Source organism: Scleropages formosus, chromosome 19 (assembly GCF_900964775.1).
Source record: "Scleropages formosus chromosome 19, fSclFor1.1, whole genome shotgun sequence".
Classification (NCBI taxonomy): Eukaryota; Metazoa; Chordata; class Actinopteri; order Osteoglossiformes; family Osteoglossidae; genus Scleropages; species Scleropages formosus.
Genome location: NC_041824.1, coordinates 18,277,190 through 18,299,961, shown reverse-complemented (window position 1 = coordinate 18,299,961; position 22,772 = coordinate 18,277,190). Strand labels below are relative to the sequence as shown.

Here is a 22,772-nt window from a genome sequence, read left to right as displayed (position 1 = left end):
CAGCTTGACTTTAGAAGGACATTTTTATGACTCAATTCAAGAAGCTGTAAAGACTCAAGTCCTTACAGGCAAAGGCTCCACCAAACTAAAGAAATATGAACATGAAACTCGATGGTGATATAGCATATATTTTTTTTTTAAATTAAAATGTATGTGGCAGCAGCACTTTAATGTACCATCTTTGGCCAAAAATAGAACAGTGTCCTGCAATGCCGACGGTAACCTTGGAAACATTTTTTCAGCGCTACCCTTATTCCTGCAGTTCTGCTTCATAACCATGAGGATTTTAAGTAGAATCAGAAATAGAAGACAGTCGAGTGGCGGTGCCTCAGCCAACATCTGTCAAACTGTTAGGACTAATGACTCAAACAGTCTCAGCTCAAATAAGGGATAAGTTCAATGTCTTGACTCCACCTTGGATGTAATTGACACAACTCAGTTCGCAACGTTTAATTACTTGATCGCAACTCTGGAAAATGTCATGCAGGATCCTTTCACTGGACTTGTACTCATTTCTACTGACTTTTTCACATTGGGCTTCAGCCAGTTATGGCACCAGTACAAAAAAGGTTATGTCGGTAGACCTGAAGGCATATCATGTCTTGGTAAAGGAAGAGCACAAAACGTAAATGCATGTACAATATTGTTGTCTGGATTGCACCATATTATGTTTCAGTACATTGTAAATCAAACACTTTTTCACTTTAAATCTTACAGAAGTCCTCACCTTGTAAAATTACAGAGTGAAAATGAATGGATGAAAAAGTCACCAAAGAGGTGGCAAAAAACATTAGCAATGCTGTGCTGTTAGACTAACATGTTTATTGATTAACACTTGATCCTGGGTAATTTAAGAGCAGTCACAGAGCCCACATAACAAAAATCACATGCTCATAACCATTTGTTCACAAGGAATTGAATCCCCATTAAATAAAAATATACAATAAATCCTCTACTTACAAATGCCCAGCTGATGAACTTGAAAAGATACACATAAAATTAATCTGGCCATATGGCCGACACGCACAAACTTGGCTATTCGTCCAGGTTCCTGTAACAAGCAATAGTTGTAGGGTCAATGACATCACTGGAGCATCACCAACAGTCCAAGAATTGCGAGAATTTCCAGTCAAGCCCCTGGCATTGTTATTGTTGTGCTTTAGCACACATATCACAGTCATATGTTTCCTCTGGGCTATTTTGTGTTCGGTAGCCCAATAGAGTATGTCTGAGAAACAATGATTATAGTGCTGGTAATAAAACATGTTCAGTTACTATGGAAGTTAAAGTAGGAAAATACCACTGAATGTGGTGAGAAAAGTGCAGAAGTCATCTGAGCTTCACTGCAGCACGGTATTTTACACATTCCTTGTGAGTTCAGACATACAAACAAACTGACTCGAAAATAAATCTCCGTGCTTTATTGTTCACAAGTTGAGGACCTGCATAATTCTGCATGTATTAGCTCATTAGTCACGCGGCGACACGAGAGTCGCAAAAAAAAAAAAAATTGAGAATTTAGCGCAAAAATATCAACGAGCAGTAGCGAAATGTAAGGTTGAGGATTTTTCCAGTCTCCCCACAAAACCACAAAGAAACACACAGCTCCACAAATCAGGCAAAGTTTCTTTCACTGGAAAAGAGAGGCTCATAAGTCAGAGGAGGTGTTGCTTTTGAAACCTTTCACAGAAGAGCGCAGGCAAAACCCCTACCCACAGAGGAGCCTGGACAACACAAAGTAAAAGGATCAGCAGAAGTTCTGCCTGTTTTCCTCTGATAACTCCAGAATTTCCAACTAGTAAATATACACTGACACCCATTTTTCTATTATTTCCAGCAGCCTCTCACACCTTCCTACTCTGAGCCTCTACTTTAACTTCATTACCTAATGTCATTAAACAGTTTTCAGTATAGACTGCTAAAGCTTTAACTGCCTATTGGAAGATCTTTTACATTCGCAACACCAAATGGCTTGCCGTAATTGATTAATCTATAAGGATTAACGAGTCGGTTCACTGCTAATGAAAAGCAAAATTAATTTAAAAAACAACTGTAAAACAATTATGAAGCAGTTGAGAAGAATAGTCTGCCTGTTCTTGCTCTCTCAGTAGGGTGTAAATGACCTCCATTAATGTCCTAAAAGAGGGATCTTCCAACCCCCAGTCCCCTGCTTGGACTTATTTGTTTAGTTTCCATCAGGGGGACACAGGGAATTTGCCCTGCGCTCAGGACCTTAGATCCCAGAGAAGAAGGAGTCCAGAAGAGGAAGGATCTAGCCAAGCGTTAGTTATCCACCCACATGGCGCTTCACGCATATTTCATATCCTCCCCACGTTAATGCACTCAGAGCTATTAAAGTCATATTGTTTCCACATCATTGCAGGCATAATGATCCTTAAGTAAAGCGATTCATCTGCCGCCGAAATTGTGAAAAATGTCCAAAGCCTCCGCAACAAGGACCCTTCCGGGCTTTGCAGCGGAATTGACTGTTAGAGGTTGATTGCTGGTTAATGTGCACATATGTATCGCGGTGGAAAAAAAAAACGGCTCGTGATCACCCTGACCTGTCTCGATGAAATGCTGCGTAGTGATGCTACATAAGGTCTGTTGCTATGGCAGCTTGCTAGGCGCTCACTGCACCCTATTCATATTTTTCATGCGCACTGTGAATTGTAAGTTCTTCCTCTTAATCCCACACCGGTGCTCTGCCAGTTAAACAGGTGTGCCGAAAGGTGGGATTTCGGCAAACTGTCCGCGTAAATGTGGCCGAGGCTCGGAGCGGATTCCTCGGGGAACGTTGACATTATTTCCATTGTTAATATCTGGCCCAGAGCCGGCTCGTGAAGCATTGCCGTCAAGCCTCAGCGATAACATGTCTGAGCAGCACTTAAGTACTAATGCGCAACACATTTCTTCGAAAAGCTACTCTGATATCTCCGCATCTGTCTCTCCACGCCCGATCAGCAGCATAAGACCCCGAACGCTTGGACGGTAAAAGCTGTAACTGAGCCGTCGCGGAGCGCTCCTTTCACCGCACATCGTCACGTTCGCAGTCACGCATGGTCCTTCGATGGCTCCGTGTCACTGGGAGAGCGCAGCTGCTCTAGAGCAAGCTCCCTTTTCTCGAAACATATCCCCTTGAGCCTCGCAAGCAAGTATGTTTCTGTGGTTTTTCTTTTTTTGTTTCTTTCATTAAATTCACTAAAGCAAACTTTATAACTTTTAGGCAGGCAGCCATAGAAAACAAGGTCAGATACACTAAAAAATAACAATATGATAGAAAAGGATGTTTTGAAATATGGTTTTGCAATAATTATAGCAATAATAACAGCAATAATAAACGGGCGAAACAGTGATCCGCAGGCTTTGAGCGTAGCTGAGGAGTCTACTACAAAGCGCACGATGCATATGACTGGGCCTCCAGCTACAGCTCAGCCCTTGGCTGCGGAAACACCGCTGTCTGTTTGGCACACGCTGCGAGCGCCGTTTCATCGACTATCTTCCTTTCATTTGCTAACATGTGTAAGAAATTTATGGCCGTGTTTCAAAGGAGCGTCTCCACCCGCCTTTCTTAGTTTCCCGTTCAGCTTTCCCGAACTGGCCCCACGTCCCGCCCTCAGGCTCTCGCCCCCACCACCAGCTCCGCTTCAGGTGAGCTCTGGAGCCGGCTGGCCGAGAGGGCCGGACGCACGTGTGGGTTCCTGTCTTCTGCCGGAGCCCGATTACCGCGGCTGTCCGTTGGCCACCACCTCTGGAGATTTCCGGCTCCGCCCGCCTCTCGAGATCCTGGAACGCCTGCCGTTAAACAAGTCTGCGGTTCTTCCTAAAGAGCTCACGATCTCTGCTTCACGCACTTGGAGCAATTAGTGAATGGGGCAATCTGGTGACTCGGGTGGTAAAAGTACACAGGTAAAGTGAGGACACCGGACGTTTCGGGGGTCCAGCAGGTACCGTGGCACAGCGTCTGGAGTTCCTTGGCCGAGCGGTTAACGGGCCAGGTGGCAGTCAGCGTTGTGACTCCCGGTGGGTAGCAAAGCCACGGAGAAAACGGGCACTTCTTCTTAAAAAGAAGTTTCTGGAGAAGAGCTGCTACCACCCCCTGCTCGCATCCCCATTAAAAAGAGCTAAAAAACACGAAATACTAGACTGAGTGTCATTTTAATACAACTGATTTATTCCTGCCGTGCTCCTGGGACCCAGGGGACCGCTTGTGTCCAACAGGCTCATTTTTCTCGCTAATCCTCCCGCTCTTTGAGTCATCGGTGAAGTATTTGCCTGTCGATCCAAAGCTTTGTGGCAGCACGGCTGCGTCCGCCACCGTCGCCGGCACATCTATCAGCCTGCTCCCTCCTGCCCTTGCCGGCCCCGGGGCCTCACCTTCACAGTGTTTTCCGTCCCCCGTGTAGCCAGACTTGCAGATGCACTTGTAAGACTTGAGTGTGTTCTGACAGATGGCGTCAATGTTACAGTTGTCCAGGGCTTCCGTGCACTCGTCCACATCTGGGTCACATACAGAGGAGAGAGACGCAGAGAATTAGTTTCAAGCACCAGGGCGACCAGGCCACGTGTCTTTTGCGAGAGGCAGCGGTCGGTTTGCTCACTTGTCACCTGAGGGTTGCCAGATCTAATCAAAGCACGTGAGGTCATACCCTTGAGCAAAGTACTTAACTTAAACATCCATCTGGACAAATGGTTAAAAAAATAAGTCACTTGTATTTAAAGTATCAGCTAAAAAAGTGAATAATAATAGCCGTAGGAGGCCGCCGAGTCCATTACGCACACCTGACCTGACCACCCTCGATATAAGAAACGATGAAATCCAAACAATACCGCCACACCATAGCGTGTCTGACAGCTTAATAGTGCTGGGAAACCGCACGCAAATAAACGTTTGTATTCAAGCATTTTAGTGGGAACCGTTCCTTCACATAAATAAATAAGCAGCGAGGCAATTACAAAAGGATAAATAAATAGTTGCTGATAATGGAAGGACTGAACGGTGAACTTCGGAGCTAAATGGTATTAACCTTACATATAATCGGCAAATCAAGAATCGGGATTTAAACAGATATCGGGGTTTTAACCAGGGAGGTTTCATCAAAACTCAAAGAGGGCGTGCAGATGAGGAAAACAACATATCCGGCCCTTAGCCCCCTCAGCCATGCTTCCCTGGGCTCCCTTAATCCCACCTGATCCCAGTTAACCAGCCCAGGTGTTTGGGATTACCCACGGCTCAAGGGGGAAATCTTAACAAGGTTGGCTGGGGATTCGACGATCGAAGCCTACTTCCAGCCTCCCGGCAAGGGCGCCAGGATCTGGCACATCGTGGCTCCTGCCTCCGCATCGCAGCTATTTTGCATACAAACAAATGGAGTCGGCGGAACAGCCCTCGGAGGGGGTGGGGGATGATGCCGTGTAATCGCCCTGCCGGTGTCTGAATGAGCAATATCTGCTGTTGCGGGTGGGGGGGGGACACATTTAGTAGATGGCCAGCCCCCCTCCACACCTGTCTTGCCGTCTGTGTTTCCGGTGGAATTTCAACAAGCTCTGATTTCATCATGTGAAATTACACACAGAAAGCGTCTCCCATCATCCGTTTGGCGCGTTGAGTCACAAGTCAAAAGGCACCTTGGAGGAAACACGATCCAACTGAAACGTAACAGGGAAAAAAAACTCTCGAGCTCCTTAAGAGCATTTACGACGCGATCGCTGACAATCAGTTTAACGGGCAGAATCGTTTCTGCGACTTTCTGTCCAACGAGCCAACGATTCCTCCGCCAGGATATTTGGACATTTGGCCTATTTCGAAAGAGCCTGCTTCGCTAGGCGCATGATGGGATGAGAAAGAGCTTGTCAGGAACAGTTCACTTAGAGCCACATTTCAAGGTCCGTCCACGCTGACTCACACTCCGGAGGACAAACATACACACAGGACCACATGTACAATCCACAAACACACACTATTATAATGCCCCCTTTTCAATTTGCCCTCGCCGTAACGTCGAGCTATCAGCAACGATGTATTCGAGGTCTGTCGCGACCTTCCGTTACTGAAGTACATGCAAATAAAAACGCAGAGTCGCGCAAAATAATCTGCACATTGTGACTGTCAAGCGGAGGCCTTTCTTTGAAAGCATTTTTGAATATCTCCACCAAGTTCAGCTGCATTGCCGTTTATTCAAAGTAATTCAATTTGGCACAAATGAATTTTAATTTAATTTGGGCTCGCAATATTTCCACTGACATTTTCATTTTGCTCTCCACCCACTGGTTTTTTGGAGATGTTGCAGGTCTTTCGAAGACTATCATTTTTAAGTGAGTTTAACATTAGGACTGGAAATCCAGAGCAGAACTCAGTTAATATTATTAGTGCTCTTACTGTAACGTTACCATGAGCCTTGTGTTTCAGCGAGAGAAGGGCACGCCTTTTCGTTACGACTATCCCATAATCCTCCTCATGATCACCATATATCACCAGCCTGATGCAGAAGCAAGAGAAAGAAAATAACCTTGGGTTAAAAGTCTGCATGACCTAAGCCTTTACTGGTTGGAGCCAAACTCAACATTTCCACAAGCATGAAGATACATAACCGGACTGTATTCTTCTCCTACCCTTGGGGGAAACACATAGCTGGGCTCACTCCTCTCTCTTACATGTGATTATTGGTTATCGGCACAAGACAATGACCTCGCAGGGGGCACATGAGCCGCATGAGGTTTCTCTATGCTGCTGTATGAGTCTCTTTCAATACAGAATTGTGCCTTGAGACAGCACCAAGATAGCACTGAGACAGAACAGCAACCCAGCTTCACCAGTAATGTCAACATTCTGTCACAGTGAACCATGGAGACCATGTGTAATTCCAAAAAATTTCCAAGGGGCAATTTGGCTCCCAAAGAGGCGCTAACTTCTTTTCCACCGACACTCCTCCAAAAGACCTGCCAATCTCCTTGGCGGTGGAGCCTCTCCAAGGCTGAGGTCAACAAAGATCATCAGAACTCTTGCCGTGCCAGTGGTCCTCATAGGCAGCAAACCGTGAGGAAGACAAAGCCCACAGCCCAGGATTCTGCTGTAACCTGTAGCACCTCATCACGCAAGCCTGCATATGTGATAAATCACAACATTTTACTGTCTCATCAGCATACGCTTCTTTACTTTTTGCTTAGAATGGGAGAGTGAGGAGAGGCATTTTCTCCAGAGGCCTTACAAAAGTGTAACAGGCACAATAAGGCTTCATCATAACTACAACAGGCCTTTAAGTCAAGTGTGAGCTCCTGAAAACAATGCCTGTTCTATGCAAGGGCCAGGGGTTGACCCTGAATGCTTACTCAATGATTCATGTAGTTTCATAAGCCTCCCCCCCGGCCATTTGAGGAGGCCAATGGCGTCACCTGGATTCCAGCGCCGGCTCGACAGGCACAAGGGCTTCAGATCCGCACTCGCTCCCAAAGCCACAGAAAGTCAAGAGAGACATTCCTCACATATAGGGACGCGGCTGGCAGAGGGAAGACATCATTTTCTCCAGTCCTCAAGAAGGAAGGGCGACGGACTGCTTGGATTCCTTAGCGTGACCTCCAGCTTCATCGTCTTTGCTCAGAGACACAGGTTGTGGCGCTGCATAGGGTTGATGAGCTTCTACAGAGCATGCTGGCAGTGCAGTTGGGGGCTTCCCTTCAATGCACACCAAACTTGTGTTACTGAGAGGTGACCAGCTGCACACCAGCATGAGCTGGTCCAGGACAGGGGTCACCACACAAGGCCTTACATCATTCTAGACCTTCCTGGGAGGCTCCCTCTTACAGCAAGCTGGCAACCATTACCACCAATTAGCAGCTCCATGGATGCTTTTATCTAAAGCACCTTTCACAGCTCACACTTTTTAAACACTGGACCCATCCATACAGCAGGATGTTTTCACTGAAGCAGATTAAGGGCCTCGCTTGAGGGTACAGCAGCAGGGGGCCCTCCTCGGACCAAAGGATTTTTAGGTCGCCAATCCAGTTCCCCGGTCAGTGCATTTGCCCTATTCAGCTACTTCAAGAGAAAAAAAAAAGGCTTCTTCTTATCTCAACCCTGATCAAGTGGCTCCGGATCATCTCTCCGCTCGGCTCACCAACCAACTGATTGTGAAGATGATGACAATTTGTAGCTCATCAGCAGCCAAATGATTAAGAGGAAGTGGAACCATTATGGGGCCACTCCATATTCAATACAATAACAATCAACCGCTATTTCGGCGACGGGGCAGACCCCATAAGGAACAGTTTACGGGCTGCGAGGATAGGTCGGGAAAAAAGACATAAAGAAATCGGAGCGGTGGGGGGAATTGGAAACTGAGACCATTAACAGAACCCTTTTATTGCACTTTCAGACAAGAACAGCCAAGTAATAAACTCTTACTTACAGAATATTAAGGCATAAGCAGGTCAGCATTCTGAGCGATAAAACACCCAAAGTGGAAACAGCTCGTGTCAGAATCAGGCCTGCTTTGGCAGAGGCAAAAAAAATGAGCGCTGAGTTACTGGGGGCGTTCTTTTCCCGGGCGCGAGCGCAGCGAAGGCGGCCACGCACCGGGCCTCGAATGCGAGCGCTCCGCCGCCGTGGAAATAAACACGTCAGAATCGATGCATCCCACGGTTCAGCCCAGAGGAAATTCCTTTGAACGCTCGGGAAAAAAAGTGCGTTCCGTAATGCTGGCCTCATAATTGGCTTACGCTGCAGATGAAAAGCACGCACTTTTTTACATCCCTTTTTTGTGCAGATACATGGAAGCTCGCTGGGAACAACGCCTGGCATGGGGAGCCTGAAGTCGGAGACTTGAGACCAGGAGGAATAAATAAAGCCCAAATAATAATGAAACAAACGAAAGAGCGCATGGGGAAAGTTCCCTTTGTCAGTATGCTCAGGGGAAATGCCTAGCCTACATGTTTTAATCGTTCCTGACTTTTCCACCGGTTGCGTAACACGCCGCATTTGCTATAGCGCAACTATTTTTTGCACGGCCGTTCCTATGACGAACACTACTTTCCGTGCCACTGGCCACCGGCAAAAACAGAACACTTCTAAGAGGGACCCTTGCAGCTGGGGAACAATTCAAGAAGACGGACGGTGTTCCGACCTCACAAGGTTGCATCGGCTGGGGGCGCCGCTCTACTCTTCCCAAACCCATCTGAACTTCACGTTGACACGAACAACTGTCGAGCAATGAAGCAACGAGGATCTACAAAAATGGGCACCGGGTGGTGAAGTGGGTGGAGCTGCTGCCACGTACCCTAAGGACAAAGATTCAAGTCCTACACCTTGCAGCTGTACTCTTGCTCACGGTACTTAGCCTGAACTGATACAGTAAAAATCACCCAACGGTATAAATAGGTAAGTCATTTTAAAGTGAGAAAAGCCTCAGCTGAAAAAGTACATGTAAAATCATAAGGTTATAAGGTTCACTGAGGCAGGGTGTAATAACACGGAGGGAGCTGGGAAGCACCTAGGTTGGCTCTCCCGAAAAGACATGTCCTTCTGGCTAAAGACGAGAGCCTCTGGTCCTGACGGAGAAGATGTTGGAGGCAGGGGAAAGGGGCACTGTGTTTAGTTAAGGCCAGGAGAGCAGGAGGCTGGCAGGATCTGAGGCCCTGTTTACTCTGTATACCCTCGCCTTTGGCTGTGGCCCGTCTGAGGGGGGACACGGTCAGAAAAGAACTTCCTCCCCTGAGCTAAAGAGAGTCCTGGAAGGGTTGAGGAGTAGGGGGGATGGGGGGGATGGGGGGTACAGAGTAGATGTCTCTTGCTGTTAGAGCTCAAGGGTCCTGCCTCAGCACTGGACTGTTCCTCAGACCTCAGAAGATGTGGGGAAGAAGGCAAAATCACTGCGAAACATAAAGAGTGAGGAAGGTAGCCAGGGGCTGCATTTCCCATCAGGCACTGCAGGGCCTACAGACTTTTCAGGGCTTACAAAACAAAAAAGCTGGGAAAAAATAAGGACAAAAGATTGTATGATGAAAGGGGGCGGGGGGGCGTGGTGGCTTTGGCCACGTCCTGCTCTCTGGTGGGTCTGGGGTTCGAGTCCCGCTTAGGGTGCCTTGCGGCGGACTGGCATCCCATCCTGGGTGCGTCTGCCCCCCCCTCCAGCCTTGCACCCTGTGCTGCCGGGTTAGGCTCCGGTTCACCACGACCTCGGTCGGGACAAGCAGTTTCAGCCAGTGTGCGTGACGGACCAACTTCAGAATTACCAGATGCATAATTCCTGAATTTCTAGGCAATCCCTAAGAAAGTTTCTGCCTCTCACTTCTCCATTAATCACATGGTATAGAATTAGAAACATGGAACATAACTCAGGTTGTGTTTAGCCCTCTTTCTGGCACATTTCAGAGCGAGCGGACACCAAAATCCGGCCGTGAAGGTGGCAGCCTGTACTTTGCACCGGTGGTTACTGGAACCCCATCGCAGCACAGCACGGGTCTCATGGATTATTAGGCAAAGGAGGGCCAGTGGTTGAGGGACTTGATGAAATGCAGACGTCAACGCGAGCGCAAAATTTAGCAACTGCTCCCCGCCACCCCCTTCCCGGAGCTCCAGGTCCCTGCAGCTAATGAAGGGACACACTGTTTGTTGTCCTGCGAGGCTGTTAAATGGCAAAAACGAAAATACCGGCCGCTTCCATTCCACCGCCTTGGCTCGGCCTTTCGGGGCCTCGGAGCGCCCCGGTTTCGGCGCTGCAGACCCGCTCGCGATCGGCGCTCACGAACACAAAGGATCCACCTCGGAGAGCGGGAAAATAAGACTAATCTTGGGATAAGGTGACAAAACAGCGGAGGCCGTCAGCAAGGCGGCGCGGAGCTGAGCCTCTGTAAACCTACGGAACGTTATCTAAAAGATGGAGTGTATCTAAAGCTAAATAAAACAGTTTACACTGTTTCCCGTGGGTCTGCGCGCGCGCTGGGGAGGCGATGTGCTGAAAACAGCAAAATGGATATTTAAGCTCAATAGCCTGACAAATGACGTTTAATACTGGCCTCCCAGTCCCTAACCCCCACGGAAGAGAAGAGAGCCCAGCACAGGTGTGAACGACCACGCAGCGTACGGCAGTATGTCAGCAAATCGCCTTCCGCCGTTATTTAGCCTTTGCTGTCTTTTTATTGTCACTTGCATCAAGCTAACATGTCCTGCTGTTCCGCAGCTATATAAAAATAAATTGAATTGAGCTGAATTTTATGACGGTCACAACGGTGCCTATCTGCAGGCGCTGCTCGGGGTAAGTACCGCGCTCAGGGGTGTGACAGCAGCAGGTTGGGTTCGAATCTGTGCCCCCCAAAACGTTTTAAATTTATACACAGAAATATGCAAACAGCCAATTAAATGGCCGAATCATTGTACGCGGTTTAACGCTGTAACTCACTTTGAAGAAAACTGCGTTCGCCGAATCAATAAATGGCTAATTAATGTAACATAATGTCCAAGTAAAAGACAAAGGCAGTGATCATAATTTCATTATTTTGCAAGCATATGTGAGCCAACACCCCCGTGCAGGGTACACTCCAGAACTCTGCAGCCTTGCATTGGACAAACACACACACACACACACACACACACACACACACACACTGTCTGAACTGTTCATCCCATATGGGGTCGCGGCGAGCCGGAGCCTAACGTGACAACACGGGGCACGAGGCTGGAGGGGGAAGGGACACACCCAGGGTGGGACGCCAGTCCATTGCAAGGCATCCCAAGCAGGACTCGAACCCAGGAACCGACAGAGAGCAGGACTCCGCCAAACCTGCTGCGCCACTGCGCCCCCCGAACTGGACACACAGTTATTTATAATGAAGAAATGAACAAAAACATAACATTAAAAGACAAGTAAGAAAAAAAAACTTTTGATAAAAATATAAAATATACTAGTATTATTGTTATCTTGCATAAAAATACCTTCTATATTGGTACTTTACTTCATTTTCGGTGACATATTTTTCACCTGAGAAGCAATTTTCTTTAAATAAGGAATAATGTTAATTTGATCCCCTCACAGCGGGAATTTGCCAATCGTGGTGCTTTCACAGAATGAGTTAACCCCATTATGTGAGGAACGGCTGTAATAATATCTCAGCACACTGCAAGCAAAAGGAAATGCCAAGGCAAAATGAAGTCCTTTATTCCGTGAAAAAAACGGCTGATTTCACGTTAAAGACTTCTAAAGGCGCACGGCGCAGTGTCGCGTGAGGAGGAGGAACAATATAAAACTGGGAAAAGCTGAAATCCATCTGTTGCTTTGTTTGGTGTCAGGAATCGCAAGATACTGCACCGCTGTGCAGGAAACTGCAAAACACCAGGTGGCGTGGTGGTTAGAGCGGCCACCTCACATTTGACGGAGTCCGGTTCTTGCATCTGAACGAGGTACTTACCCTGGAATGATACGACTACCCGGCTGCACAAATCACTGCAAGGACTGTAAGCGGCTTTGGAGAAAATCATGAGCCGAATAAATAAATGTGTGGAAGGTACCTGGATGTCAGGCCAGAGACTCCACTGCTTGGAAGAGAAGATGTCTCGGCAAATTCACTGAGGCAACACAAAAAGCACAAGGGGGAGACTGTTGCGGTGCTTTGAAAATGTTCCCTCCCAGTTCCATCCATCACTGGTGCCGCCCCCTCTGGCCCCACTTCAAAATGACACCGAGAAGTAATAACCATAGCGATGGAGCTGGGACCTCAAGGGTGGGGCGGGGCGGGGCCGGCCTGGACACTTCAGTTGCTGTGCTCCGTAACGTTAAATGAGCCGGAGAGCGCTGCTGCGTAAGGCCCGCGTGCGTTCAGCTCCAGCAGAACAAATGAGCGAAGGGAATCGTGCATTAACGGGGCGGTCACTGTTCGTTAAAACGCACCTCCTTTCACGGTCGCTTTTTCGCCCCTCCCTGGAGAATCCCGTTGCCCTTGCCACTCACGCACTACGCGCCAGTAACCTCCCTGAGCCGCGCTCGCAAACCCTGCAGCTCGGCGCAATTTTTTACGCTAACTTCATTTTGGGTATCTGTCACTCCGCCGTACCGCTGACTGATGATCCCTTCTGCTCCTTGGAAAATGGCAGTTAGAGCAATTAGATGAATGGCCACATTACACCCCATTCCAAGCCATTAGTGTCACTCCGCTGTGTGCGCTTCCTCTTTCCGGATCATTTGAAATGCACTTGCAAAATTAAAAATAAAGCCAATTCACATGGAATAAAATAAACAGGACGTACAGCACGCCCTCACCCCCCCCCCTCCCCCCACCCCGCCCACATGCACCATTGTTATCACTTGTAGGATTAACTTGGATGACACTTTAAATGCTCCTCACCTTCCACTCCAGATGATATATTTTCACACATGCAGGGGTTGGCAGTGAGCCCTGTAACAAACTTTACATTTGCACGGCCGCGGCCGCCGACAAGACATCCCACCCGTGCGTCGGGTAATTAAACTTACTGACTTCTGCTGAAGAGAGAAACCAATTATGAGAGTTGTCAAGGCAGCCATCGCGGGCAGAACTGCCGCTGGGTTATTTTTAGCCGTTTCCTGGTTGTCCGAGTGGCCCGGACCACAGTGCGGCCGGCAGGAGGGCAAGGCTCACGCAGAACCTTCACTGCTTATACACACCGAGCTGCTACGACGCTATCAAGCAGGTGGTGCAGTAGGTATAGCCCCTACCCTACAATCCAAGGATAGGTTTGAATCCCATCTCCTGCCATCGTGCCCTTGATCAACTTACTTACCCTGAGTTACACCAATACAAACTACCCAGCTGCATAAATGGGTAAATCAGTGCAAGTCACTTTGGAGAAAAGTGTCTGAGAAATGGATAAAAGTGAATTTGATGTAAGTGGGCACCAGGGTTGAAGGCAGTCTCTCTCTGTGCTTGTGACCATTTCCCCGCAGTTCTTAATTCCACCACGAAAGGGCCGCACAGTTGAGAGACCGATTCTGACAGTGATTTGTAGCACGTGGCACCTGTGAGTTTACCTGGTGCCGGTGTCATATTGTCGGGCCTACTGGTGCTCAACCTTCCTGCAAGATGCGACCAATTTGGCCGTGTGGAATGAAGCAGCTCGGCGATGATCCATCGTGACGCGTGACGGCTGTCGGATGAGACTGGAAGATGAGCGCAACTGGCTGGAGACCAGACTGGGCTCCACACCGGGGTCCTTCGGCACGACGACAGCTCTTGGTGAGTGGGGTGCCCACTCACCAAGAGCTGTCGTCGTGCCGAAGGTCATACTGAGAAAAAGCAAGTAAGTTCCAAACAGCACGTGAAGTGTAGATAATTCCCTGAGCCAAACTAAATTTAGGGGGAATTAAAGCGGGACGGTAAACCTGCGTGAAAAACGCAATAAACCCCCCGACTGTACATAAGCGAAGGAGATTAGAAGGAGGTGGAAAATGTTTTCAGAGCCCAAAGACGTTAGCTGAGCCATGCAAGGATGTGACACTTTGGAAATGGATCATCCTCTGAGTCCCATCACCTTTCGAAGCAGGGGTTAATATCTACCAGTAGAAGGGTGGCTTGTGGAAATGATTGCCCTCCTCCCTACCCCAGTGAGGTCCTTGTCTCTTCCCATGAGTTCTGAAACTGGGGGCGTAGCATGTCTCAGCAGCGCCATCCTCATCAGCCCTGTCATCATCACGGCCACTGCTCGGAAAGAATTACCTAAGTCCAGCTAATGAAGTGTGTGTGTGTGTGTGTGTGTGTGTGTGTGTGTGTGTAAGCGTTTTCTGCATCCACTTCCTTGAAGAGTCTTGCTTTTTCCATTACGGATCAAAATAAGAGCATTTCCGTCCTTTTTTGAGGCCGATCTCCCGAAGCTGGCGCTGGCCGGCAGGAATGTAAACAAGAGTGGTCTGTAAACAGGGCTCTTTCAAACCCCTTCTCCCCCCCGCCCCACCGCCCCGAGGCACTGACCGGCCCACAGCCGTCTCTCCCTGACTCGGTGACCTGGGAAAAAAAAAACGCGCTCGACGTGAACCGCAGCCTGGCGAGGAAAGGCGGTGGAGGAGGAACACAAAGAGGAGCCCTTTCTTTGCGGACCAGGCCCAGCGACACTCCCGGGTTCGCTCCGATCGCCAGTGGAGCAGCGCGTGGTCCAGAAACAATCGGAGGAGATTAATGATCTAAGAGTGGGCCCAGCTGTCCGCCACAGGGAGGCTGGGCGGGTTGGGGGGGGTTGGTTCCTTCAGAGTGCTTATGGACCTTCTCCAAAGGGAAGCCCAGACCTGTTGCAGTGTACCATCAAGTGAGGACGCCGAACCTCTCCGCCGACGCTGTCGGTGCTGCCAAGAGCGAAAGACACGAGCGGGCCACCCCCGCGCTGCAATGGCCGAGGAGATGATTACAAGCCTCATTTGAGACAGACTGTTTATATTATGCTGCAAATAACAAATGGCCACTAAGAGCTTTGCGGGTCATGGAGGGTCAAGGCACACAGTGTGTGTGTGTGTGTGTGTGTGTGTGTGTGTGTGTGTGTGTGTGTGTGTGTCTCTATTAGATTACTGGCTCTTTTTCATGAGGAAGCCATAATGGAATTTAAACGAGTGTGAACTTTTGCAGGCGGGTGGACGGATCTGACAGGCACACGGTAAGGACCGCAGACCGACCACCTCCCCGGGGCAGGTGGGGACTGGAGAGCCGGGCGGGAGCCGTGCGGACCGGCCCTAACCTAGCGAGCAGACGCAGGCTGTCTGGAGTAGAGGCTCGGTTTCTGCGCCGAGAGCCAGAAATTCCTCAGCCTCGTCTGGCGCTGCACGACATGCCAGTCAGGTTTGTGAAATTACATTTAAAATGACTAAAATACATAGTTCTCTTTTCAGCACTCCAGCCTCCCCTATAATCCATCGCCGAAAATGCGGTGCGGCAGCAGACAGTTCACGCCCTTCACAGCGTCACTTTAATGAGATAAGAGTGCGGCAAACCCCTTCGAGCAAACACAGCACTTGCATTTCTTGACCTGCACCCCAACCCAACAAAGACCGGTGAGAAACTGGGGGGAGAAGAGAGATAAATCATTCGGCCGGGTCCATCAATCCATCAGTCCATCAATCCATCAATCCCTTTGGCCGCAGAGGGATTTTAGACATTTTTAGCCAATCAAAAGGTTAACACGAATGGTCGGCCCAAGCGAAGAGTGACAGATTGATGAATTTCGAAGCCGGAAGCCGGAGAGGGCATGCACGGTGGCTGGGCGGAGCATAGGGGGCCGGAGGGGGGGGGGTCGTGCTGGACTCCAGGAGCTTCCTCGTAATAAAGAGCCAGGTCGACTTTCCAGCCGGGCCACAGAGACGAACCCAACGTGGCCGCACCGTACGCTCAGAGAAGCATCCTAACAAGCACCTGCACGCAGAAGCTCCCCCGACAGAGATCTAGTCCCTCATTGGCCGGGCCCAACGGCTCATAATCTCACAGCACCTGAAAGCATAAAATCACGAGGAGAAAAAAAAAAGAAGGGAGAGGGGAGAACATCAGCGAGGGCGGAGCGCAATAACAGTAACTGGCTGTGTGTCGAGCGCGACGCTTTAGGTCTCCCGCGTCCGCGGTGGACGTATGCGCAGCTAATGCCTTTTCCAGCTTTCCCTCCTCATACACAGACAGTCCCAAATTACCAAATAATTTGATTCCGACTCCAGAAAAAATGCAGAGACTCTGAGGAAAACCGCAGGTCTGGCAGATGTTGAAGAGGTAGAGGTTTGCAAGGTATGCAGCGAAAAAGAACTCGGCAGACTCCGCAGCCCCCCCCCCCACCCACAGGATGATCAATATTAGAGGGCTTCGCAAAAACACACGAGACCCATTTCAAGAGAGTCGGGAGAAGAAGCAGATGTTCGGTGACAAGTGTGCGACGGGCGACGCGGTCGACGGGTTTACTGACACACGGAGACTCTGTCCATAACCCCTTGTCCTAAGGCAGGGTCCCGGTGGTGCAGAGCCTATCCCAGAAGTGCAGGGTCCTATGCTAGTTAGGGACCCCCTGGACGGGATGCCGCTCCATCGCAGCGTGGCGACACACACTCATTCACTCAGACATTCACACGCTACGGGCAATTTAGAGACTCCGCTCCACTCAGGGTGACCACGTTAACTCCAGACAGACTCCCCGACCCAAACGACACGGTGCGGAGCCTCTCTGCCGCTCTGATCCACCTGTCCCGCAGCGAGCAGGAAGAACATTCTTACCGTTTACTGTCTGCTTTGCAAATGTGCAGTGTGGTCCCACCCTTTTCACGCTTTGGAACAACTGAAGGGTTAAGTAATCGTCACAGTTTTACCACAATGGCTGTGCTGTACGTCATCTTCCGGGCACCGGATAATTTTTAATAAATTGGTGTAAAATTCTCAATGATGAAAGTGAACGAGAGAACAGAGCAGCAAAAAAGGGGAGAAGAGGAGAGATGCTCTATGTTCGAGGTAAAAACAATGGTCAGCTGTATGCTGGAGGGTGTTGCCCACCGTGGAGTCAATTACCGCAATTTCTACACCCCGGTGACTAAGGAGGAAGTCTGAGCTCACTCTGTATATCGAGACTCTGATGTAATAGCAAAACGGAGATAACAGCAATAATACAAACACATCTGCCTTGATGCTGCTTTCGGCACACAGCAGCGCAACTCAGATCACCGCACACACACACACACACACACACACACACACACACACACAAAGAGAAGGGCTACAGCAGCTCATCTAGCGGCAATATAAGTGAGGCGAACCGAGAGCCAGACAGAGTGACGGAGACGACAAATATGCACGACGACGACCCTTTGCTACGGGAAGCCAGCCGGTCACACAGTTTACAAGAAACAAGACAAAGGGTCGTACTCTGCCTTGCTTTAGGGGATAGACGATGTGCCGCTACGGGACAATATTTCCCAGAATCTGTAGTCGACTTTCATTCTCGCTTCCGCTTGCGAGCTCCGTTAAAACCCAATTTGTCAAAAATGACCCGGATATAATAAATGTGTTGGTATTGATTACACACGCCTATGCATATGTAGAGATCTTTGGCGCACCCCACGTGCCCTCATCAGCACAACAACTGCTCCATACGACTGCTTCCGATTCATCAAAAACATGTCCCGAGAGCTCATGGTAAATCATGGTAAGAGCTCATGGAAGAGTAAATCCTACAGATGCAAATGCCCTGCTGATGAACATGGAGGACAAGAAGAAGAATCCGGGCACACAATGCAGGGTCTCGCGTGGAACGTGGCCCTGCCCAAGCGAAAGGGGCCGGGATGGGGGCCTAGTGGTTCCGGCGCCTTCGGCGTGACGGCACAAAGGAGGGACGCCAGAGCTCATTACGGCCGCGAGAACAGCCTGTTAACACAGCCGGGGCCCAAGGCCACAAAGGACTTCGTAACTTTATCGAGTGAAAAGTGGGAAAAAAGAAAGACACTGACAAAGCAAACAAAACTGAAAGTGGGGGCGGGGTGGGCTGTGAAAACATCCCCCCCTCCCGACCCCCACTTCTTATGTGAACGCCTCCCTCCTGTGGCCGCGGCCCCATAGGCCTCCCACACAGGGGCTCCCTGGACCGCACCCTCAGACGGGGGGTGGGGGGGGGGGTGGGGTTATAACAACACAACGGACGCAGCGGGGTGTCACGTCCCCTCCGCCGGTTGCCTTGGCAGCCCCCCCCCCCCCGCCAGTCACACCACCCATCTCTCTTTCCTCACCATCCAACAAGTGGTGGCATCAACTGAGCCTAGCCCACCGCGGTTTGCCTCGCACCCTTGACCACCACTCACCCCTCCCCCGCTCCTCGCACAGGTCACGCGTCGCATTCGACACTCCCGACACAAATCTGCAATTAAGCCGACATCGACGAAGGACGGAGTTGCTTGTTGCCTACATCTGTGTTAAAATAAATATTGACTTTGCAAATTGTTGCCCGTAATCTCTGTCATTGTCTCGCAGGCGTCCACTCCTGCACCCTTTCAACGCTGTCACACGGCCAGATTTAGTGCACGTTCGCACACCGTCCCCTCCTAGACTCCATTAGCAACAGCAAGTGTAAATTTTCCAGGGCGAGTAGCTCCGAGTGTGCCGAGGCAGGGCGACGGGGACCTTGGAGGGGCGTAATGGGCCCGGCGCATGGGTGGTAACGCCTCCATCCAAGACCCAAACGAGGTTCAGCGATGAAACAGTCCCAGTGTGTGTGTTTTAAATAAGGGCGACGCTTCCAACCCGCCCCGAGTGTGCGGAGAGCGACCCGCGCGGCTGCCCTTGGCCGCGAGCGGCGGCACGGGCTCGAGGTGCGACCTGCCGTGCGTCCCGGGCTGGACCCTGACGGCCAGACCAACGGCCTTCTAGGGACCCCAGGTATCTCGGTCCAGCCTCGCCACGACAGACAAGTTCACAAAGAGCGGCCAGCTCCCCTGAACGTAGCCGCTAGCCTATGGGGGTGGGGGTGGGGGTGGGGCTGGGACTGGGGGATAGGGCCAGGGGGGTAGGCAGTCGAATTCCGAGCTCACCGGGGCATTGCTACACAGCGCTCCTTAACAGGTGCGTGCGGCCCCCGACGCGGCGTCCCCGTCTTCAGAACGCCCCAGACATCAAGAAACACACGGTCGACGTAGCAGAGATTTCCATCTTTTTTGAGTGCTAATTGCAAAATGTAAATATTGATTCTTCCCACAAGTAAGAAGAGACCACCCAGGGTGCAAAATAGTCATTTTTGCCCCCCTCGTCTGCCTCTCGGTGGCCCCAGCAGTGTCTTTTTGTGCGGCTGTGAGTGGGGCACCGCCAAAGACATGTTCCCACAGTCCGGCGTGGGTCCCACACGGGGTTCGCGCCCCGGCGACCGCTCGCCGTACCCGGGGCTGCTCTCCGCTGCGAACCCCTGCGCTCTGAGGTCCACAGGCGTGCAAACAGACAATGAAACAAACAAACCAAATGAATTGGTTTGGATGAATGACAAATCCTGCGAGATGCTGCCCCGATAAGCTCTGTTTCGCTGAAGCCCAGACACTTCTACAGATTCTCGAGCAATTCTTTGTATCACTGGGCCCAAAAACACCTTCGCCATCATGACTGTTAAATAGAGAGGAGAGCCCTGGGACTGGACTCCACAGGTTTTTACATTCCCTGCTCCTTTTGCAAGCCCTCCTTCCACACACTCGCACCCTGAGCATGGGGGGCTCGGCAGCTCACGGATCAAGAAGGTCTGCAGCAAATTAGTTTTACACGCACACACACACGCACACACACACACACGTGTCAAAAGCTGGGACTGATCCGGACAAATACACTGAAACGGACGGTACAGGCTGAGAACAGCGCTGCGCTAGACGGAGCAGAAAGACGGAGCGCTGAGCGCGTTTCGGGAAACCAATGAATTCATCATGACATTATTATTATAAATAAGATCAAAGAAGAAGAGGCGTCCGCTGCAGATCAGCTTATGGGCAGCAGGTGAATAATTGTAGCACTACATAATTAAAAATCATACATCACACGTACTGGATGAGGGAAACTTGAGCAACTGCGTAAGACGCCACAATTTTGGAATAAAAAAGCCGCGATGAGCTGGTAAAAATGAAAATGGCAATTGCGGCTGGGAGAGTCCATTTGGATGAAACTGCGCACACTGACTGATTAGGACATAATAATAATAATAATAATAATAATAATAATAATAATAATTGAGGATTCCAGACTCCGTCCAATGGATTTCAAACTTAGATCGAATCCATCATGTTAGGGTTAGGCGTGTCTTTCATTAAAAAAAAAAAAAAAAAAAAAAAGTTTTAGTGATCATGTCGAGAGCCAGTGAGTGATCCTTCTTTGAAATGAAGGGAAGAAGATACAGTGCATCATAGCAGGCAGTGGATACAGGCGAGACAAGACTCAAGTCAAGAGTGTGTTCGGAAATCTCCTCGCACCGCCGCGTCCCCGGAGGGACGCATCGCGGTCCTCGGTTCAACTTCAGGCAGCGGTGTCCAGCCGGGTCCGGGAGCGAAAGTTCACTCGCAGGACACAGGACAGAGAGAGAGAGAGCCGAAGCGAAGCCCGAGTGGGGAAATGACACTCGTGACAGCAGCAGAGCAGGGAGCAGCCGCGCAAACGCACGGACACGCGCGCCCCGGCTGAATTGATCATCATGCACAGACGCACGAATAAATAAAGAGCAGGGAGGGAATAAGAAGAAGGAAGTGCTCACCTTGAGTGGACTTGCTCGCTGCAGCGGGAGTCCAGCGCTGGACAAAGAGCAGCACGCAGAGAGCCCCCAGGCCCCCCGCGGCGCGCGCTACTGCATGCCTGTACATGGTGGTGGTCGTGTCATGCGTGTGTCATGCACATGGGGGTGAAGCGCCGGCAGCGTGGTGGAGTCAGACACCCTTTCTGCTCGAGATGTTTTCCGAGGGGGCGCTGCGGATCACGGCTGCCCGTCCTCCCGAAAGCCCGCTTCGGGTTCGAGTGCCGCCGCTCTTTAATTGCGGGCTATTTTATGCGAAGCGCTCCGGAGCGGAGGGGTGGCCGCTGATCCGCAGTGCTGGAGACACCGAGTCCTGGGATCATGTTCGACCCTCAACAATTTCAATGTGGGAGAGAGAGAGAGAGAGAGAGAGAGAGAGGGGGGGGGCAGTGTGAGGACGAGAAGAGGAAGGGGGAGGAGTGATGAAGATCCGCACGTTGCTCTCTCTCTCTCCCTCTCTCTCTTTCTCCAACTACTTGCAAGGATTTCTTCTTCTTTTTTTTTTTTCTGCAGGAATTTACAATCAGCTGCCGGCTGGACCGCAGTCGGGGGTTGCCATGGAGACGGCTTCCGTGGGCGCGGGGTCAGACTCCGGGACCACATGTGTGCAATCAATGGATCAGCGCGAGCAGCATCCAGCGGGCAGCATCCGGCCCGCGGTCCCCTCCGAGTCCTTCCGAGGGGACAGAGGGACAAGTCCGAGGGATAAAGCGGGAAGAGCGTGAGGACAAAACTTAGCAGAATCCATAAGACAAGCCCTAGTTCTGGACTCCGGACATGCCTCGGGACAATGTCTGAGACACAGCCTGAGGACAAACCTCACAACAAGGCTCGGGACAAACCTTCAGACGATCTACAAACCTTAAGACAAGTCTCAGGGCAAACCACGGGATAAAGTTTAGGACAAATGTCACAAAAAGCCCCAGGAGAAACCGAGAGAAGCCTCAGGACAAACGTTTGTACGACCCACAGGGCAGATCTTTAGACGAACCTTAACACAATGTCCAAGACAAAAGTCAAGGCAAAACTCGAGACAAATTTCAAGACGAACGTCCACAAACCTCAGGCTCGGCCCCAGGACATCTGCTGGTATCAGAAAGGATTTCTCTGCCTGAAGTGGAGAGCCCTCTCATTTTGTTCAGACAACGATGATGCATTTCAGCTTCTGTTTCACAGGCACACATTCATTATTACATTGAACATTTTCCAATTTTTCGCATGTATTTTTGGGGCCTATGACACTCCCAGCTGGGTTCTGTAGCGGTATGAAAATCTCCTGTCGGCTTTCAAGGCACACTGTGATTTTACCGGAGATGTGTATATAAGGTTTTCCGGCTTTCTCGTTACATGAAGGAATTTGCAGAGAAATATGAGCAATTAATTTGACCTGAACAGATAGCTGTTCATGCCTCTGCATGACAAGCGACAACGATCCTCATATAGCATTAAGCCCTAAGTGTCTGACAATTATGTAGCTTATAGATTACAATACACACCAGTATTACTTTAGGCCGTTTCAATCCTCGTCTGTGTTATATAACGGAGTACATTTTTG

General features: G+C 50.1%; 1 protein-coding gene across 4 annotated transcripts in view; it reads right to left on the bottom strand.

The window, feature by feature from the left end:
* Window positions 1-21,541, bottom strand: part of scube3 (signal peptide, CUB domain, EGF-like 3) — an 84,785-nt gene extending 63,244 nt beyond the window's left edge. For all 4 annotated transcript variants that reach the window (XM_018760154.2, XM_018760155.2, XM_029246492.1 and 1 more), the window contains exons 1-2: window positions 21,182-21,541; window positions 4,378-4,500 (exon numbers count right to left, since the gene is read on the bottom strand). In XM_018760154.2, coding sequence (XP_018615670.1) covers window positions 4,378-4,500; window positions 21,182-21,287 — 229 coding nt within the window. In that variant the 5' untranslated portion in view covers window positions 21,288-21,541. The remainder of the gene's footprint in view (window positions 1-4,377; window positions 4,501-21,181) is intronic.
* Between the last annotated feature and the right edge of the window lie 1,231 nt (window positions 21,542-22,772).